Genomic DNA, 17749 nt, shown 5'->3' with positions numbered 1-17749 from the left:
TGTTAATAGTTTTGTGTGTCTCGCACATTGAAAGTATTAACTGTGCAACTGTGCCGTTTAAAAAAGAAAACAAAACATTGTTTCTACTACCATCCTCAAATATTAAGTTCTGTAACTTTATTATGTGCTATACAAAGTACTACCATACTCAAGATTTTTCTTTTTAACATCTTTATTGGGGTATAATTGCTTTACAATGGTGTGTTAGTTTCTGCTTTATAACAAAGTGAATCAGTTATACATATACATATGTTCCCATATGTCTTCCCTCTTGCGTTTCCCTCCCTCCCACCCCATACTCAAGATTTTTAAAGAGTGCTTCCTTGGTCCAGGTTTTCCTGGACTGTGGCTTTCATAATTTTGTAATTCTGCATGTTCCTTTTTTTTTGCGCTATGCGGGCCTCTCACTGTTGTGGCCTCTCCCGTTGCGGAGCGCAGCCTCACTGGCCATGGCTCACGGGCGCAGCCGCTCCGCGGCACGTGGGATCTTCCCAGGCCAGGGCACGAACCCATGTCCCCTGCATCGACAGGCAGACTCTCAACCACTGCGCCACCAGGGAAGCCCTGCCATGTTCCTTCTTGAGCTGGTCCTTTTTGTACAAGAGTCCCAATAAATATCTCTTTATGACAGCCTCCTGAACCACAACTCATTGGGTGATGTTGCTCTTAACTATTCTAATTTCATCATAGGTCCTTTTTGTATCAGTAGTTTAATTGAATACTATTATTTGGTTAACTAGACAGTGGTTTAATGAGAAAAGTATTAACCACTGGAACTCAAGACCATCGTTTCAGTTACCTCTTCGTGTCCCCATCATCTATAAAATGGATGTAATTTAACCTCTTGCCTACCTGGACAGTTTTAGGAAAAGGTAAAATAGATATAAAATTGCTTTTAAAAGATCCTTTTGAATAGTACTCTATAAATATAAATATCAGTAAATCTGAGCTTGAAGCTAATACATAACTTGTCTCCTACTAAACTGCTTACCAATGGCTGTAGACATGCAGGTCCATCAAAAATATCAATACACGGAAATTGGTTCAAATCCAGCGCTGCTACTCAATTACTGGCCAGTTTATTTCTTTTGACTTCAGCTTGTCAAAGTCAAGGAATTAATGATAGTTCAGTGCTTTTAGACTCTGAAGCTATCTTCAGAGATTGAAGTTAATGACATTCAAAACCAGTAGATGAAATCATAAATGACCAATTTTAAGAAGATTAAAATATCACATAAAGTGAGAAAGTGTAAACTGAGAACACGTAAAAACAAGTTGCCTCCTTACGTGTACAAATACATGCACATCCATCCACCCTCCACCCTCCACCCTCTGCCCAAACTTAAAAGATTACTGGATCTGTTCTGTGGGAACGGACAATATAGGGACGGGATGGTGGGAAGCCAGTTAGGGGCCACCTGTAACAGTTCAGGCTAAGAGTAATGGTGGCTGGGCCAGGGTAGGCGTAGAGGGAGTGAGAAGTAGCTGGTTGTGAGATATGTTTTGAAGTTGAATAGGACTTGTGAATTGGTTAGTACTTAAGAGCACAGTAAACAGTATGGACTTTGGCAAAAGGCTTTGGGTCCGTATTCCCAGAGTGTCCCTTGTTCTATGTCAGTGACTACCAAGATTCACTTTCCTTATTTGTAAAATGGGCATGAAATAATAGCACCTATGTCAAAGGTTTGCTGCAAGATAAAATTAAATACTCCATAAAAACTCTTAATCTAATAACTGTTAACACCATTACAGAAAGTATTAGCATTTTCTGCACAGGTGCTTGTATCAGTCTTAGGATTAGTCTCAGTTACTGGTCTTGCTGTTTTCCATACTCTTTAGCTTGCTCATTGTAGAGTCCTAACCGCTGGACCACTAGGGAATTCCCAGCTTGCTCATTGTAAAATAGAAATTGCACAGCACTGTCTTGCTGAAAATTCTTAGTAGCTTCCCATTTTGATAAAACGAAAACTATTGGGAATAGTATATTTGGGAATAGTATATTTGGTAATAGTATAGACTCCTTTCCTGCCTCTGTCACCACTTCAACCCACCTCTCAATCTTGGTTTTAAGGAGATGTTTGCAGTTCCTTAAGCAGATAACGGACCTTTTTGCCTGTGCTCCTGCCTTTCTCTCTGCCTGAAATGACCTGTCTTGTGTTCTTCCCCAGTGTCAGAATGTCATCTAGTTTTCTGTATTATTGTGGGGAAGTCCAAAACTATTCTTCCTAATGTTTTGTATGTGACCTGTTTTCGCTCTAGAAACTTAGAATTTTCTTTGCCAGTGTCCTGAAATTTTGCAGTTTGTGCCTTGGTATGGGTCTGTTTTCCTTCCCTGTTTTGGTCACTTGGTGGGTGCTTTCAGTCTGGAAACTCAAGCTCTTCAATTCTGGAAATTTTTCTTAAATTGATAACTTCCTACCCTCAGTATTCTCTCTAGATCTTTTAAATCTAATATTAGACCTAACTTTTTCATCTTTTTCGATTTCCTTTTTTTTCTTTATCTGCTCTGTGAAAGATTTCTTCAACTTTACTTTCTAATCCATCTGTTAATTATTGGACGCAATATCTTTATGAAGATGATAGTGGTAATTTTCATTTGCCTGCATAGTCTTATTTCCTTTGAGTTAGTTTTTATCCTGCTTGTTTATCCAGCATAATTGTATATGTACATAATTGTAACCAGAAAAAAACCAAAGTGTGCGTGAAAAGAAAATTACAGGGCACGTGGAATTGCAACTCTTATTTCTCGGCTAACGTTCTTCTGTTCGAGTGAAGCTGGGTCTGCAAGGCCAATCAGCCGGATGGCAAACCGGAGACTAGCCTGTCATCACGCAGAGGCCCTAATCCCCGCCCCCGGCGGTCCGCCGCAAGCCCTCGGGTGCCACAGTGGGGTGAGTGGGGCGGGGCGACACGCCCCTCCTTGGTTACGAGCCGCGCGACTGGTGGTGTGTGGCTGCGGCTTCCGCAAGGCTTGGGGTCTGAACCAGGTGAGTATCTGCAGGCCAGGAGTAAACTACGTCTCTCCATCGCAATCCCTTCCTCTGGGAGCCGGGGTGGAAGACGGACCCGGAGTGGAAGACGGACCCGGAGGAGCAAATGCACTATCGGACTGCAGTTGGAGGGATGTCCTTGTCGGCCGGGGCAACAGCCTGGGGGCCTTCTGTTTCTCGGGGCTGACGGTGGCGGATGTTGGGGCAGAGCTACAACGCGGAGGTGGTGGTGCGGCGGGGAGGTTCCCGGGCTCTGGCGGCGGCCACCGGTCCTTGTGAACAAAGCAGAGGAATGGGGAGAAGTTTCGTAGAGTCCTAAAGTGCCCCTTGACGGTTGCGGGTTGGCTGTAGAACTCCCGGATCTCAGGCAGTCCCTGACCCGCGCTGTACATAGAAACCGTTGCTACTGCTGGAGGATGCCGTTTCCTTCCGGTCTCTGGCTGCAGGTGGCGCCCAGCCCTGTGGATGCTGGAAAGAACGTGCCTAGGTGGAAGAAAACCATTTTTCGTGTTACTAGCCCATTGCAGTTTGTGCTGGAGGTATTACTGATATACTGATTAGGAAATATGGGAAATGGATGTGGGTTAGGACGGTGGAGAAGAAATTAACGCCAATTAGGACCAAAGTTTTTTCTAATCAGAGGCAAAGAAATTGAAAACAGATGTGGAAGAGTTCTAAATAGAGCAAACAAAGTATTGTATGACTTGTTTTTTGGAGTTTGAGAGTTAACGTTTAGTGGTCTTGAGAATCTCTCCTACCCACCCCCCCCCCAAGTGGTAGTTTTCAAAAAGGATTCTCAGAAACGTTGAAACAGTGTTCAGAATAAAATTCGCTTGATTAGGTAAGAGGTGTCTTTATCATTTCAAATGTTTTTCACCATATTTTATTCAAATCATAAAATCTCAGGGGCTTCAGGATTCCATTGGCAGGCAGATTCTTAACCACCACGGCACCAGGGAAGTCGGTATATAGTAATTTAGCCCGATGAATGTTAACTGTTCTTATCAGGGAGAGAGAATTTACAATGAGTAGCTTCCTCCTTAGAAGAAATACTCCATCTCCTTTTCTATAGAAATGAAAAATAAATATTACAGAAGTACCTAGATGGTTCCTACTATCCAAATTGAGTATTAATGTATATATTAGATTCATAACTATTTTCCTACACTATATTTCAGCCATGACTGCCAAAGATTATCCATCATTGTGGGGCTTTGGAACAACAAAAACATTTAAAATACCTGTTGAACATTTGGATTTCAAGTATATTGAAAAATGTTCAGATGTTAAACACTTGGAAAAAATTCTTTGTGTGCTCAGGTAAGCGTTTAAAAATCATATCATGTTTCAGTTTGCCAATTTTAACTATATTGTTGACTTCTAAAATTCAAAGCTACATTAGAAATTTTGGAGCAGATTTTCCAATATTGAAATTGTTGTTTTTGTCCATGTTGGGTTCCAAAATAGTGGTTTCAATCCTGTGGTTAGTTTGGCGGGTTCTGGCTAGATCTACTTCCAGCACAAGACTTAGGCTAATTAGTATCCAAGAGGGCATTTTTCTTGCTTCCTGGCACTTTCTAGGAACCGGTAAAGCAGCCGTTAGGAGGCACCTGCGTATGCTGATAAAGTGCTTTGGCACTCTCCCACTTCACACTATCTGCCAGCAAAGGTGGGTGACTCACTGGGAGCCGTCGCATGGGGGATGGGGTGGGGGGGACCCCGGAAGTCAGGGAATCAAGGCCTTTTCTGGGTAAGAGCCCTGTGGCTGTGATTGTCAAACTTTAATATTTGCCAAACATGGTGGTTAGAAAATGCAAATTTGAGGGCCCCACTCCTAGAGATTCTGCTTCAGGAAATCATGAGTGGAGCCCAGGAACGTGTTTTTAACGAGCACACTGGCTGATCATGCAGATGGTCAAGGGAACTCTACAAGAAACACTGCCCTGTGGCCTACCAACCTGTGCCACCTGTTTGGGGTTTTTTGAGGGATTTTCATTTGGAAGATCGCCTCATTACTGCAGAAGCACTTGTGAGCACAAACTGCCCATTTCCGGGACATCAGTAGTATTCCTTTTGCTCGGCAGTGGTTCTCTCTTTTCTTTCCTCTGATGCCCTTCCTTACTGCTGTGTCCTTTCCTTTTTCTTTCTTTTTTTCCTTTTTCTTTCTTATCACCTTTAGCCTCCTGTCCTTCCTAAGCATCCCTGCTTGTCCCCAGCCAGTGTTGATGTAATAGCCTCATCATATCATTGTTTTCCCTCTCGCTTTTCTCAACATATAAGAACGTTTTCATTTTTATTTGATTAAAGACTAAAAGAAAATGGGAAGTTTATGGGATGAAAGAGTTTGAAAGACGTTTTATGAATAGCCTAATTAAATTGTATTGACTTGGGATTATTTTTTTAATTTACTTTGAAAATGGGATTTATTTTTATTTTTCTAAAAATTTAGAAGTAAACAGATTCACAAGAAATGGGGAAAAGATTGATTTTCCTTAAAAAAAAAAGCAGAAGAGAACGCATGTCTCTGTATAACTAAGGAAGGAATTCTGTTCCTTGAGTGGTTGAATTTAGAGGTGTGTTGTTCTAAACTGTTCTTCTGCCATTTTCTTCCTATCCCTTTGGGGGGAAAAAGAAAATGAGCTAGAACAGTAACTCCTCATTGGAAAGTAAGTCCAAAGTCTCACTCTTTGCCTGTCTCTAATAATGAATCTCCATTTATAAGTTTAAAATTACCTTATATGCAAAATGAACATATGTGTGCTAAAGAGGAGAGAAAATGTTCCCTATTCAACTTTTAAAGTGTGTGATGGAAATTGATGTCTTCTTTGGAGCTCCTTTTTCCCCCTTCATCGCAGTACTCCATAGATTAGCATGTGAAAGTGGAGGTTGCTCTAATTGAGGACGGTGAGGGGAAGGCAGCAGCTCAGCCTTCATCCTCGTTCAGGGCAGACTGTGAGATCTCTGTGGAACCCCTGGGCTCTATGGAACCCAGCTTGCAAACCACTGGTCTATATGATCTCTAAATGAAGTGGTAACTCTAAAATTCTGAATTTTTTAAAAGGTCTGGTGAGGAAGGATATTATCCTGAACTTACTGAATTTTGTGAAAAGCGCCTTTCAGGCTTGGCTCCTGGAAGTAGAGCTTTGAGGAGAGAGAAACCTGCAGCGACAGCAGCCAATTTCACAGCAGAAGAATGGGAAAAAATTGACGGTGATATAAAGGTATAGAGTAACATCACTTTTTGTGACATTGTCGTGGATATATATCTACTTTACTTATCTGAAATCCTAGGCTTCCTTTTTTTGTCAGTAAAGGGCTTTTAGTAGTAATTACTTAGGTGGTACTGGTTGCTTCTTACACCGAGGAGAATATTGTGAATGTGTGTGTGTGTGCGTGTGTGCGTGCGTGTATGTATGTCTGTGGATTTGTTGGTGGAGGGTGGGGAGGGCATGCTCATGTATTTTATTTATTTTATTTTTTTAACATAAATTTATTTATTTATTTGTTTTTGGCTGAGTTGGATCTTTGTTGCTGTGCGCAGGCTTTCTCTAGTTGCAGTGAGCTGGGGCTACTCTTCGTTGTGGTGTGCGACCTTCTCATTGCAGTGGCTTCTCTTGTTGCGGTGCGGGGACTCTAGACGTGCAGGCTTCAGTATTTGTGGCACATGGGCTCAGTAGTTGTGGCTCGCGGGCTCTAGAGCGCAGGCTCGGTAGTTGTGGCGCGTAGGCTTAGTTGCTTTGCGGCATGTGGGATCTTCCCGGACCAGGAATTGAGCCCGTGTCTCCTGCATTGGCAGACAGATCTTTAACCACTGCACCACCAGGGAAGCCCTGCACATGTATTTTAAATGACTGAATAATATCCCATCCTATGAAAGGAACATAATTCAGTCAGCATCTATAAATAGTGTTATGTTTGTTCATAATTTTTTTGTACCATCCTGGTTGTTTCCTCGGGATAAATTATTAGAATTCAAATTACTTGATCAAAGGCTCTAAATATTTTTAAGGCTGTTGAAACACATTTCTGTGTTCTCAGGAAGTTGTACCTTTGTACTCTCCCACCAGCAGTGTGTAAGAATGCTTACTTCAGGTACTCTTCACTGGAAACTGTAATCATTCTTTACATTTTAAAATCAATTAAACAGTTAAAAAATGATAGTACGTAGTGTATTGTTTGTTCACTAGTATCGTTAAATTTTTAAAAATCTGTCACTTGAATTTCATATTTTGTTAATGACCTGTTTGTGTCTTTACTGATTTCTTTTAATCAGCTTTATTGTTATTATTCACATTCAATAAAAATTAGCTATTTTATAAAACAAACAAATGTATGCAACAAAGCAGAAACAGACTCACAGACATAGAGAACAAAATAGTGGTTACCAGTGGGGAGAGGGAGGAAGGAGGGGCAGGATAGGGGTAAGGGATTAAGAGATACAAACTACTGTATATAAAATAAATAAGCAACAAGGGTGTACAGCACAGGGAAACAGAGCAATTCTTTTGTAATAACTTTAAATGGAGTATAATCTATAAAAATATTTAATCACTATGTTGTATACCTGAAACTAACATAATACTGTATATTAACTATACTTCAATTTTTTAAAAATTAGCGATTTTATGGTAATTTCACTGAGTTTTGACAAACTGCATTTGCTGTGGAATATTTCCATTATCCCTAAAAGTTTTGTTTTGCCCCTTTGCAGTCAGTGCTGACTCCATACCCTGGCTCCGGGCAACTGCTGAACTGCTTCCTATCATTATAGATTTGCCTTTTCTAGACTTTCATATAAATATAATTATATAGTATATCTTCTTTCATGTCTGGGTTCTTTCACTTAGCATGATGCTTTTGAGATTCATCTATGTTGTTGCATGTGTCCACAGTTCATTCCTTTTAATTGCTGAGTAGTAGTGAATTGTATGGATATCTCACAGTTTAACCATTTACCCATTGATGAACAAATGCCAAAATGTTTTCCAAAGTGGCAATCAATCCTGCCAATAATGGATAAAAGTTCCAGTTGCTCTATATTGTGGTCCATACTTAGTATTGTCAGTTTTGTTAATTTTAGCTATTCTATTAGGTACATAGTGGTATCTCATTGTGGTTTTCATTTGCGTTTCTCTAATAACTAATGATGTTGAATGGCTTTTCATGTCCTTATTTGTCATCCATATATCTTCTTTTGTAGAGTGTCTTTAAATCTTTTGCCCATTAAAAGAAATAGATTTTTTGTGTTCTTATTGAGTTGTAAAATACACGTCTTTCATGTATTTTACACACAAAGATACATCTTTGCAAATATTTTCTGATATTGTGTGGCTTGCCTTTTCATTTTTTTAACAGTACCTTCGAAAGAGCAAAAGTTTTTACTTTTGATGAAACCGATTTTTCTTTTTATAGTTTGTGCTTTTGTGTCCTATTAAGAAATCTTTGTCTAATTCAAGATCCCTAAATTTTCTCCTATGATTCTTCTAGAAAGTTTATAGTTTTAGCTCTTAAATATATGTCTAAGATCTGTTTCATTTTTTAGACACACACACAAATATATACATACATACACATACATATATTTGTACATACTAATATGGATATCCAAAAGTTCACGTGTCATTTAATGAAAGATTATCCTCTCCTCATTGAAATTCTTGGTACCATTATCAAAAATCAACTGACCATGTATGTTTAAGTCTATTTCTGAACTCTTTCTATTCTGTTCATCAATCTAAATGTGTGTCTTTACACCAGTACTCCATTGTCTTGATTACAGTAAGTCTATTTTTTAATTTTAATTTTATCAACATATTGGAGTATAGTTGATTTACAGTGTTGTGTTAGTTTCAGGTGTACAGCAAAGTGATTCAGTTATACATTTTTATATATATTCTTTTTCAGATTCTTTCCCATATATGCACTAAGTCTTGAAATCAGATAGTGCGAGTCCTCCAACTCTGTTCTTCATTTTCAGAGCTGTTTTGGGTGTTCCAGGTCCTTTGCTCGCGAATTTCTCTCTTTTTTTTTTTTTAACCTCTTTATTGGGGTAAAATTGCTTTACAGTGGTGTGTTAGTTTCTCCTTTATTACAAAGTGAATCAGTTATACGTATACATATGTTCCCATATCTCTTCCCTCTTGCGTCTCCCTCCCTCCCACACTCCCTATCCCACCCATCCAGGTGGTCACAAAGCACCGAGCTGATCTCCCTGTGCTATGCAGCTGCTTCCCACTAGCTATCTGTTTTACGTTTGGTAGTGTATATATGTCCATGCCTCTCTCTCGCTTTGTCACAGCTCACCCTTCCCCCTCCCCATATCCTCAAGTCCGTTCTCTAGTAGGTCTGTGTCTTTATTCCTGTCTTACCCCTCGGTTCTTCATGACATTTTTTTTTTTCTTAAATTCCATATATATGTGTTAGCGAACGGTATTTGTCTTTCTCTTTCTGACTTACTTCACTCTGTCTGACAGACTCTAGGTCTATCCACCTCATTACAAATAGCTCAATTTCATTTCTCTTTATGGCTGAGTAATATTCCATTGTATATATGTGCCACATCTCCTTTATCCATTCATCCAAAGATGGGCACTTAGGTTGTTTCCATCTCTGGGCTATTGTAAATAGAGCTGCAATGAGCATTTTGGTACATGACTCTTTTTGAATTATGGTTTTCTCAGGGTATATGCCCAGTAGTGGGATTGCTGGGTCATATGTTAGTTCTATTTGTAGTTTTTTAAGGAACCTCCATACTATTCTCCATAGTGGCTGTACCAATTCACATTCCCACCAGCAGAGCAAGAGTGTTCCCATTTCTCCACACCCTCTCCAGCATTTATTGTTTCTAGATTTTCTGATGATGCCCATTCTAACTGGTGTGAGGTGATACCTCATTGTAGTTTTGATTTGCATTTCTCTAATGATTAGTGATGTTGACCATTCTTTCATGTGTTTGTTGGCAATCTGTATATCTTCTTTGGAGAAATGTCTATTTAGGTCTTCTGCCCATTTTTGGATTGAGTTGTTTGTTTTTTTGTTATTGAGCTGCATGAGCTGCTTGTAAATTTTGGAGATTAATCCTTTGTCAGTTGCTTCATTTGCAAATATGTTCTCCCATTCTGAGGGTTGTCTTTTGGTCTTGTTTAGGGTTTCCTTTGCTGTGCAAAAGCTTTGAAGTTTCATTAGGTCCCATTTGTTTATTTTTGCTTTTATTTCCATTTCTCTAGGAGGTGGGTCAAAAAGGATCTTGCTGTGATTTATGTCATAGAGTGTTCTGCCTATATCTTCCTCTAAGAGTTTGATAGTTTCTGGTCATATATTAAGGTCTTTAATCCATTTTGAGCTTATTTTTGTGTATGGTGTTAGGGAGTGATCTAATCTCATACTTTTACATGTACTTGTCCAGTTTTCGCAGCACCACTTATTGAAGAGGCTGTCCTTTCTCCACTGTACATTCCTGCCTCCTTTATCAAAAATAAGGTGACCATATGTGCGTGGGTTTATCTCTGAGCTTTCTATCCTGTTCCATTGATCTATCTTTCTGCTTTTGTGCCAGTACCATACTGTCTTGACTACTGTAGCTTCGTAGTACAGTCTGAAGTCAGGGAGCCTGATTCCTCCAGCTTCATTTTTTTGTTCTCAAGTTTGCTTTGGCTATTTGGGATCTTTTGTGTTTCCATACAAATTGTGAAAAATTTTTTTCTAGTTCTGTGAAAAATGCCAGTGGTAATTTGATAGGGATTGCATTGAATCTGTAGATTGCATTGGGTAGTAGAGTCATTTTCACAATGTTGATTCTTCCAATCCAAGAACATGGTATATCTCTCCATCTATTTGTATCATCTTTAATTTCTTTCATCAGTGTCTTATAATTTTCTGCATACAGGTCTTTTGTCTCCTTGGGTAGGTTTATTCCTAGGTATTTTATTCTTTTTGTTGCAGTGGTAAATGGGAGTGTTTTCTTGATTTCACTTTCAGATTTTTCATCATTAGTGTATAGAAATGCCAGAGATTTCTGTGCATTAATTTTATATCCTGCAACTTTACCAAATTCATTGATTAACTCTAGTAGTTTTTTGGTAGCATCTTTAGGATTCTTTATGTATAGTATCATGTCATCTGCAAACAGTGACAGCTTTACTTCTTCTTTTCCAATTTGGATTCCTTTTATTTCCTTTTCTTCTCTGATTGCTGTGGCTAAAACTTCCCAAACTATGTTGAATAAGAGTGGTGAGAGTGGGCAACCTTGTCTTGTTCCTGATCTTAGTGGAAATGTTTTCAGTTTTTCACCATTGAGGACGATGTTGGCTGTGGGTTTGTCATATATGGCCTTTATCATATTGAGGAAAGTTCCCTTTATGCCTACTTCTGCAGGGTTTTTATTATAAATGGGTGTTGAATTTTGTCAAAAGCTTTCTCTGCATCTATTGAGATGATCATATGGTTTTTCTCCTTCAATGTGTTAATATGGTTTATCACATTGATTGATTTGTGGATATTGAAGAATCCTTGCATTCCTGGAGTAAAACCCACTTGATCATGGTGTATGATCCTTTTAATGTGCTGTTGGATTCTGTTTGCTAGTATTTTGTTGACGATTTTTGAATCTATGTTCATCAGTGATATTGGCCTGTAGTTTTCTTTCTTTGTGACATCCTTGTCTGGTTTTGGTATCAAAATGATGGTGGCTTCGTAGAATGAATTTGGGAGTGTTCCTCCCTCTGCTATATTTTGGAAGAGTTTGACAAGGATAGGTATTAGCTCTTCTCTAAATGTTTGATAGAATTCACCTGTGAAGCCATCTGGTCCTGGGCTTTTGTTTGTTGGAAGATTTTCAATCACAGTTTCAATTACAGTGCTTGTGATTGGTCTGTTCATATTTTCTATTTCTTCCTGATTCAGTCTTGGCAGGTTGTGCATTTCTAAGAATTTGTCCATTTCTTCCAGGTTGTCCATTTTATTGGCATAGAGTTGCTTGTAGTAATCTCTCATGTGATCCTTTGTATTTCTCATGATCCTTTGTATTTCTGCAGTGTCAGTTGTTACTTCTCCTTTTTCATTTCTAATTCTATTGATTTGAATCTTCTCCCTTTTTTCTTTGATGACTCTGGCTAATGGTTTATCAATTTTGTTTATCTTCTCAAAGAACCAGCTTTTAGTTTTCGTGATCTTTGCAATTGTTTCCTTCATTTCTTTTTCATTTATTTCTGATCTGATTTTTATGATTTCTTTCCTTCTGCTAACTTTGGGGTTTTTTTGTTCTTCTTTCTCTAATTGCTTTAGGTGCAAGGTTAGGTTGTTTATTCGAGATGTTTCCTGTTTCTTAAGGTGGGCTTGTATTGCTATAAACTTCCCTCTTAGAACTGCTTTTGCTGCTTCCCGTAGGTTTTGGGTCGTTGTGTCTCCATTGTCATTTGTTTCTAGGTATTTTTTTTTCCCCCCAATACGTGGGCCTCTCACGGTTGTGGCCTCTCCCGTTGTGGAGCACAGGCTCCGGACGCGCAGGCCCAGCGGCCATGGCTCACGGGCCCAGCCGCTCCGAGGCACGTGGGATCTTCCCGGACCAGTGCGCGAACCCACGTCCCCTGCATTGGCAGGCGGACTCTCAACCACTGTGCCACCAGGGAAGCCCTCTAGGTATTTTTGATTTCCTCTTTGATTTCTTCAGTGATCACTTCATTATTAAGTAGTGTATTGTTTAGCCTCCATGTGTTTGTATTTTTTACAGATCTTTTCCTGTAATTGATATCTAGTCTCATGGTGTTGTGGTCGCAAAAGATACTTGATACCATATTAATTTTCTTAAAATAACCAAGGCTTGATTTGTGTCCCAAGATATGATCTGTCCTGGAAAATGTTCCAGGAGCACTTGTGAAGAAAGTGTATTCTGTTGTTTTGGGATGGAATGTCCTATAAATATCAATTAAGTCCATCTTCTCTAATATGTCATTTAAAGCTTGTGTTTCCTTATTTATTTTCATTTTGGGTGATCTGTCCATTGGTGAAAGTGGGGTGTTAAAGTCCCCCACCAGGATTGTGTTACTGTCGATTTCCCCTTTTATGGCTGTTAGTATTTGCCTTTTGTATTGCGGTACTCCCATGTTGGGTGCATAGATATTTGCAATTGTTATATCTTCTTCTTGGATCGATCCCTTGATCATTATGTAGTGTCCTTCTTTGTCCCTTGTAATAGTCTTTATTTTAAAGTCTATTTTGTCTGATATGAGAATTGCTACTCCAGCTTTCTTTTGGTTTCCATTTGCATGGAATATCTTTTCCCATCCCCTTACTTTCAGTCTGTATGTGTCTCTAGGTCTGAAGTGGATCTCTTGTAGACAGCATATATATGGGTCTTGTTTTTGTATCCATTCAGCCAATCTGTGTCTTTTGGTGGGAGCATTTAGTCCATTTACATTTAAGGTAATTGTCGATATGTATGTTCCTATTCCCATTTTCTAAATTGTTTTGGGTTCGTTCTTGTAATTCTTTTCCTTCTCTTGTGTTTCTTGCCTAGAGAAGTTCCTTTAGCATTTGTTGTAAAGCTGGTTTGGTGGTGCTGAACTCTCTCAACTTTTGCTTGTCTGTAAAGGTTTTAATTTCTCCATCAAATCTGAATGAGATCCTTGCTGGGTAGAGTAATCTTGGTTGCAGGTTTTTCTCCTTCATCACTTTAAATGTGTCCTGCCACTCCCTTCTGGCTTGCAGAGTTTCTGCTGAAAGATCAGCTGTTAACCTTATGGGGATTCCCTTGTGTGTTATTTGTTGTTTTTCCCTTGCTGCTTTTAATATGCTTTCTTTGTTTTTAATTTTTGACAGTTTGATTAATATGTGTCTTGGCGTATTTCTCCTTGGATTTATCCTGTATGGGACTCTCTGTGCTTCCTGGTCTTGATTAACTATTTCCTTTCCCCTATTAGGGAAGTTTTCAACTATAATCTCTTCAAATATTTTTCTCAGTCCCTTTCTTTTTCTCTTCTTCTTCTGGAACCCCTATAATTCGAATGTCGGTGCGTTTAATGTTGTCCCAGAGGTCTCTGAGACTGTCCTCAGTTCTTTTTATTCTGGTTTCTTTATTCTGCTTTGCAGTAGTTATTTCCACTATTTTATCTTCCAGGTCACTTATCCTATCTTCTGTCTCAGTTTTTCTGCTATTGATCCCATCTAGAGTATTTTTCATTTCATTTATTGTGTTGTTCATTGTTGTTTGTTTCATCTTTAGTTCTTCTAGGTCCTTGTTAAATGTTTCTTGCATTTTGTCTATTCTGTTTCCAAGATTTTGGATCATCTTTACTATCATTATTCTGAATTCTTTTCCAGGTAGACTGCCTATTTCCTTTTATTTGTTAGGTCTGGTGGGTTTTTATCTTGTTCCTTCATTTGTGGTGAGTTTTTCTGTCTTCTCATTTTGCTTATCTTACTGTGTTTGGGGTCTCCTTTTTGCAGGCTGCAGGTTCGTAGTTCCCGTTGTTTTTGGTGTCTGTCACCAGTGGCTAAGGTTGGTTCAGTGGGTTGTGTAGGCTTCCTGGTGGAGGGAACTAGTGCCTGTGTTCTGGTGGATGAGGCTGGATCTTGTCTTTCTGGTGGGTAGGTCCACGTCTGGTGGTGTGTTTTGGGGTGTCTGTGGACTTATTATGATTTTAGACAGCCTCTCTGCTAATGGGTGGGGTTGTGTTCCTCTTTTGCTAGTTGTTTGGCATAGGGTGTCCAGCACTGTAGCTTGCTGGTCGTTGAGTGAAGTTGGGTCCTGGCGTTGAGATGAGGATCTCTGGGAGATTTTCGCTGTTTGATATTATGTGGAGCTGGGAGGTCTCTTGTTGACCAGTGTCCTGAAGTTGGCTCTCCCAGCTCAGAGGCACAGCACTGACTCCTGGCTGCAGCACCAAGAGCCTTTCCTCCACACGGCTTTCGCGCCACCGTAGTCTCGAAGCTCCTGCCACTGCTCCTCAGGCCGGGTTCCTGTGGGAGCTGCTTGCCAATTTCTACAAAATAGCTTGCTTGTATTTGAGTTGGGATTGTGTTGAATTTGTGGATCAATTTTGGAGGAATTGATATCTTAACAATATTGAGATTTCTGATCCATGAACATACATTTTTTCTGTTCACATAGGTCTTTAATGAAGCAGTGTCTCATAGTTTTCAGTGTATACTTCTTATGTTTAATGAAATTTATTTCTAAGTATCTAATATATTTTATGCTACTGTAAAAGTTAATGTTTTAATTTAAATTTTTTTTGCTCATTCTTAGTCACTTCAGTTATGAAATTTTATTGGTTTATATAAAATTTATTATCTTAACCATTTTTTTTTTTGCGGTACACGGGCCTCTCCCTGTTGTGACTCTCCCGTTGCGGAGTACAGGCTCTGGATGCGCAGGCTCAGCGGCCATGTCTCACAGGCCTAGCCGCTCCACGGCATGTGGGATGTTCCCGGACGGGGGCACGAACCTGTGTCCCATGCATCGGCAGGCGGACTCTCAACCACTGCGCCACCAGGGAAGCCCCTATCTTAACCATTTTTAAGTGTACAGTTCATTAGTGTTAAGTATATTCATATTGTTGTGCAACCAATCTCAAAAACTTTTTCATCTTCCAAAACTGAAGTTCTCTACCCATTAAATAACAACTCTCCAATCCCACCCCCACCACCAGCCCCTGGCAACCACCATTCTACTTTCTGTTTTATTTCTTTTTTGATCCGTTTACATTCTTTTTTATTTTTTTATTGCAGTATAGTTGATTTACAATGTTGTGTCAGCATCAGGTGTACAGCACAGTGATTCAGTTATACATACATATATATCTATCTTTTTTCTGATTCTTTTCCCTTATAGGTTATTACAAAATATTGAGTATAGTTCCCTGTGCTACACAGTAGGTCCTTGTTGATTATTTTATATATAGTAGTGTATATATATTAATCCCAAACTCCTAATTTATCCCTCCCCCCCTTCCCTTTTGATAACCGTAAGTTTGTTTTCTATGTCTGTGGGCCTATTTCTGTTTTGTTTATAAGTTCATTTATATCATTTTTTTTGGATTCCATATATAAACAGTATCATATGATGTTTGTCTTTCTCTGTCTGGCTTTTCACTTAGTATAATCATCTCTAGTCCATCCATGTTGCTGCAGATGGCATCATTTCATTCTTTTTTATGGCTGAGTAATATTCTGCTGAATAAATATACCACATCTTCCTTATCCATTCACCTGTTGATAGACATTAAGGTTGCTTGCATGTCTTGGCTATTGTAAACAGTGCTGCAATGAACATTGGGGTGCATATATCTTTTCCAATTACGGTTTTATCCAGATGTATGCTCAGGAGTGGGATTGCAGTATCATATGGTAACTCTATTTTTAGTTTTATAAGGAACCTCTATACTGTTCTCCATAGTGGCTGCACCAATTTACATTCCCACCAACAGTGTAGGAGAGTTCCTTTTTCTCCACACCCTCTCCAACATTTATTATTTGTAGACTTTTTGACGATGGCCATTCTGACCAATGTGAGGTGATACTTTATTGTAGTTTTGATTTGCATTTCTCTAATAATTAGTGACGTTGAGCATCTTTTCATGTGCCTTTTGGCCTTCTGTATGTCTTCTTTGGAGAAATGTCTCTTTAGATCTTCTGCCCATTTTTTTGATTTTATATATATATATATATATATAACTGTATTAGCTGTTTGTATATCTTGGAGATTAATCTTTTGTCATTTGCATCATTTGCAAATATTTTCTCCTATTCTGTAGGTGTTCCTTTCGTTTTGTTTGTGGTTTCCTTTGCTGTGCAAAAGCTTTTAAGTTTAATTAGGTATCATTTGTTTATTTTTGTCTTTATTTCCATTATTCTAGGAGATGGATCTAAAAAGATATTGCTGCAATTTATGTCAAAGAGTGTTCTGCCTATGTTTTCCTCTAGGAGTTTTAAAGTATCCAGTCTTAAATCTATTTTTATTTATTTATTTATTTATTTATTTTTTTGCGGTACGCGGGCCTCTCACTGTTGTGGCCTCTCCCGTTGCGGAGCACAGGCTCCGGACGCGCAGGCTCAGCGGCCATGGCTCACGGGCCTAGCCACTCCACGGCATGTGGGATCTTCCCGGACCGGGGCACGAACCCATCCATGTTCCCTGCATCGGCAGGTGGACTCTCAACCACTGCGCCACCAGGGAAGCCCTTTAATTTATTTTTGTATGTGGTGGGAGAGAATGTTCTAATTTCATTCTTTTACATGTGGCTGTCCAGTTTTCCCAGCACCACTTATTGAAGAGTCTGTCTTTTCTCCGTTGTGTATTCTTGCCTCCTTTGTCATAGATTAATGACCTAGGTGTTTGGGTTTATTTCTCGGCTGTCTATCCTGTTCCATTGATCTATATTTCTGTTTTTTGTGCCAGTACCATACTGTTTTGATTATTGTAGCTTTATAGCATAGTCTGAAGTCAGGAAGCCTGATTCCTCCAGCTTCATTTTTCTCTCTCAGGATTGCTTTTGGCTCTTTGGGGTCTTTTGTGTTTCCATACAAATGTAAAATTTTTTGTTCTAGTTCTGTGAGAAATGCCATTGGTAATTTGATAGGGATTGCATTGAATGTGTAAATTGCCTTGGATAATATAGTCATTTTGACAATATTGATTCTTCTAATCCAAGAACATGGTATATCTTTCCATCTCTTTGTGTCATCATCGATTTCTTTCATCAGCCTCTTATAGATTTTGGAGTACAGAGCATTTGCCTCCTTGGGTAGGTTTATTCCTAGGT

At 39.1% G+C, this 17749-nt stretch overlaps 1 protein-coding gene across 2 annotated transcripts in view; it reads left to right on the top strand.

The window, feature by feature from the left end:
• Positions 1-2911: 2911 nt before the first annotated feature.
• SPAG1 (sperm associated antigen 1) overlaps positions 2912-17749 on the top strand; it is a 98599-nt gene continuing 83761 nt past the window's right edge. Inside the window, exons 1-3 of one of the 2 annotated variants that reach the window (XM_067711627.1) lie at positions 2912-2987; positions 4169-4310; positions 6052-6211. In XM_067711627.1, the coding sequence (XP_067567728.1) occupies positions 4171-4310; positions 6052-6211 (300 nt within the window). In that variant the 5' untranslated portion in view covers positions 2912-2987; positions 4169-4170. Of the gene's footprint in view, positions 2988-4022; positions 4311-6051; positions 6212-17749 lie in introns of those variants that run through there. The other variant, XM_067711628.1, reaches the window with a different exon arrangement.

This window comes from Pseudorca crassidens, chromosome 17, assembly GCF_039906515.1.
Source record: "Pseudorca crassidens isolate mPseCra1 chromosome 17, mPseCra1.hap1, whole genome shotgun sequence".
Taxonomy (NCBI): Eukaryota; Metazoa; Chordata; class Mammalia; order Artiodactyla; family Delphinidae; genus Pseudorca; species Pseudorca crassidens.
The sequence above is the reverse complement of the archived record's forward strand: the minus strand, read 5'-3'. Positions and strand labels throughout refer to the sequence as shown.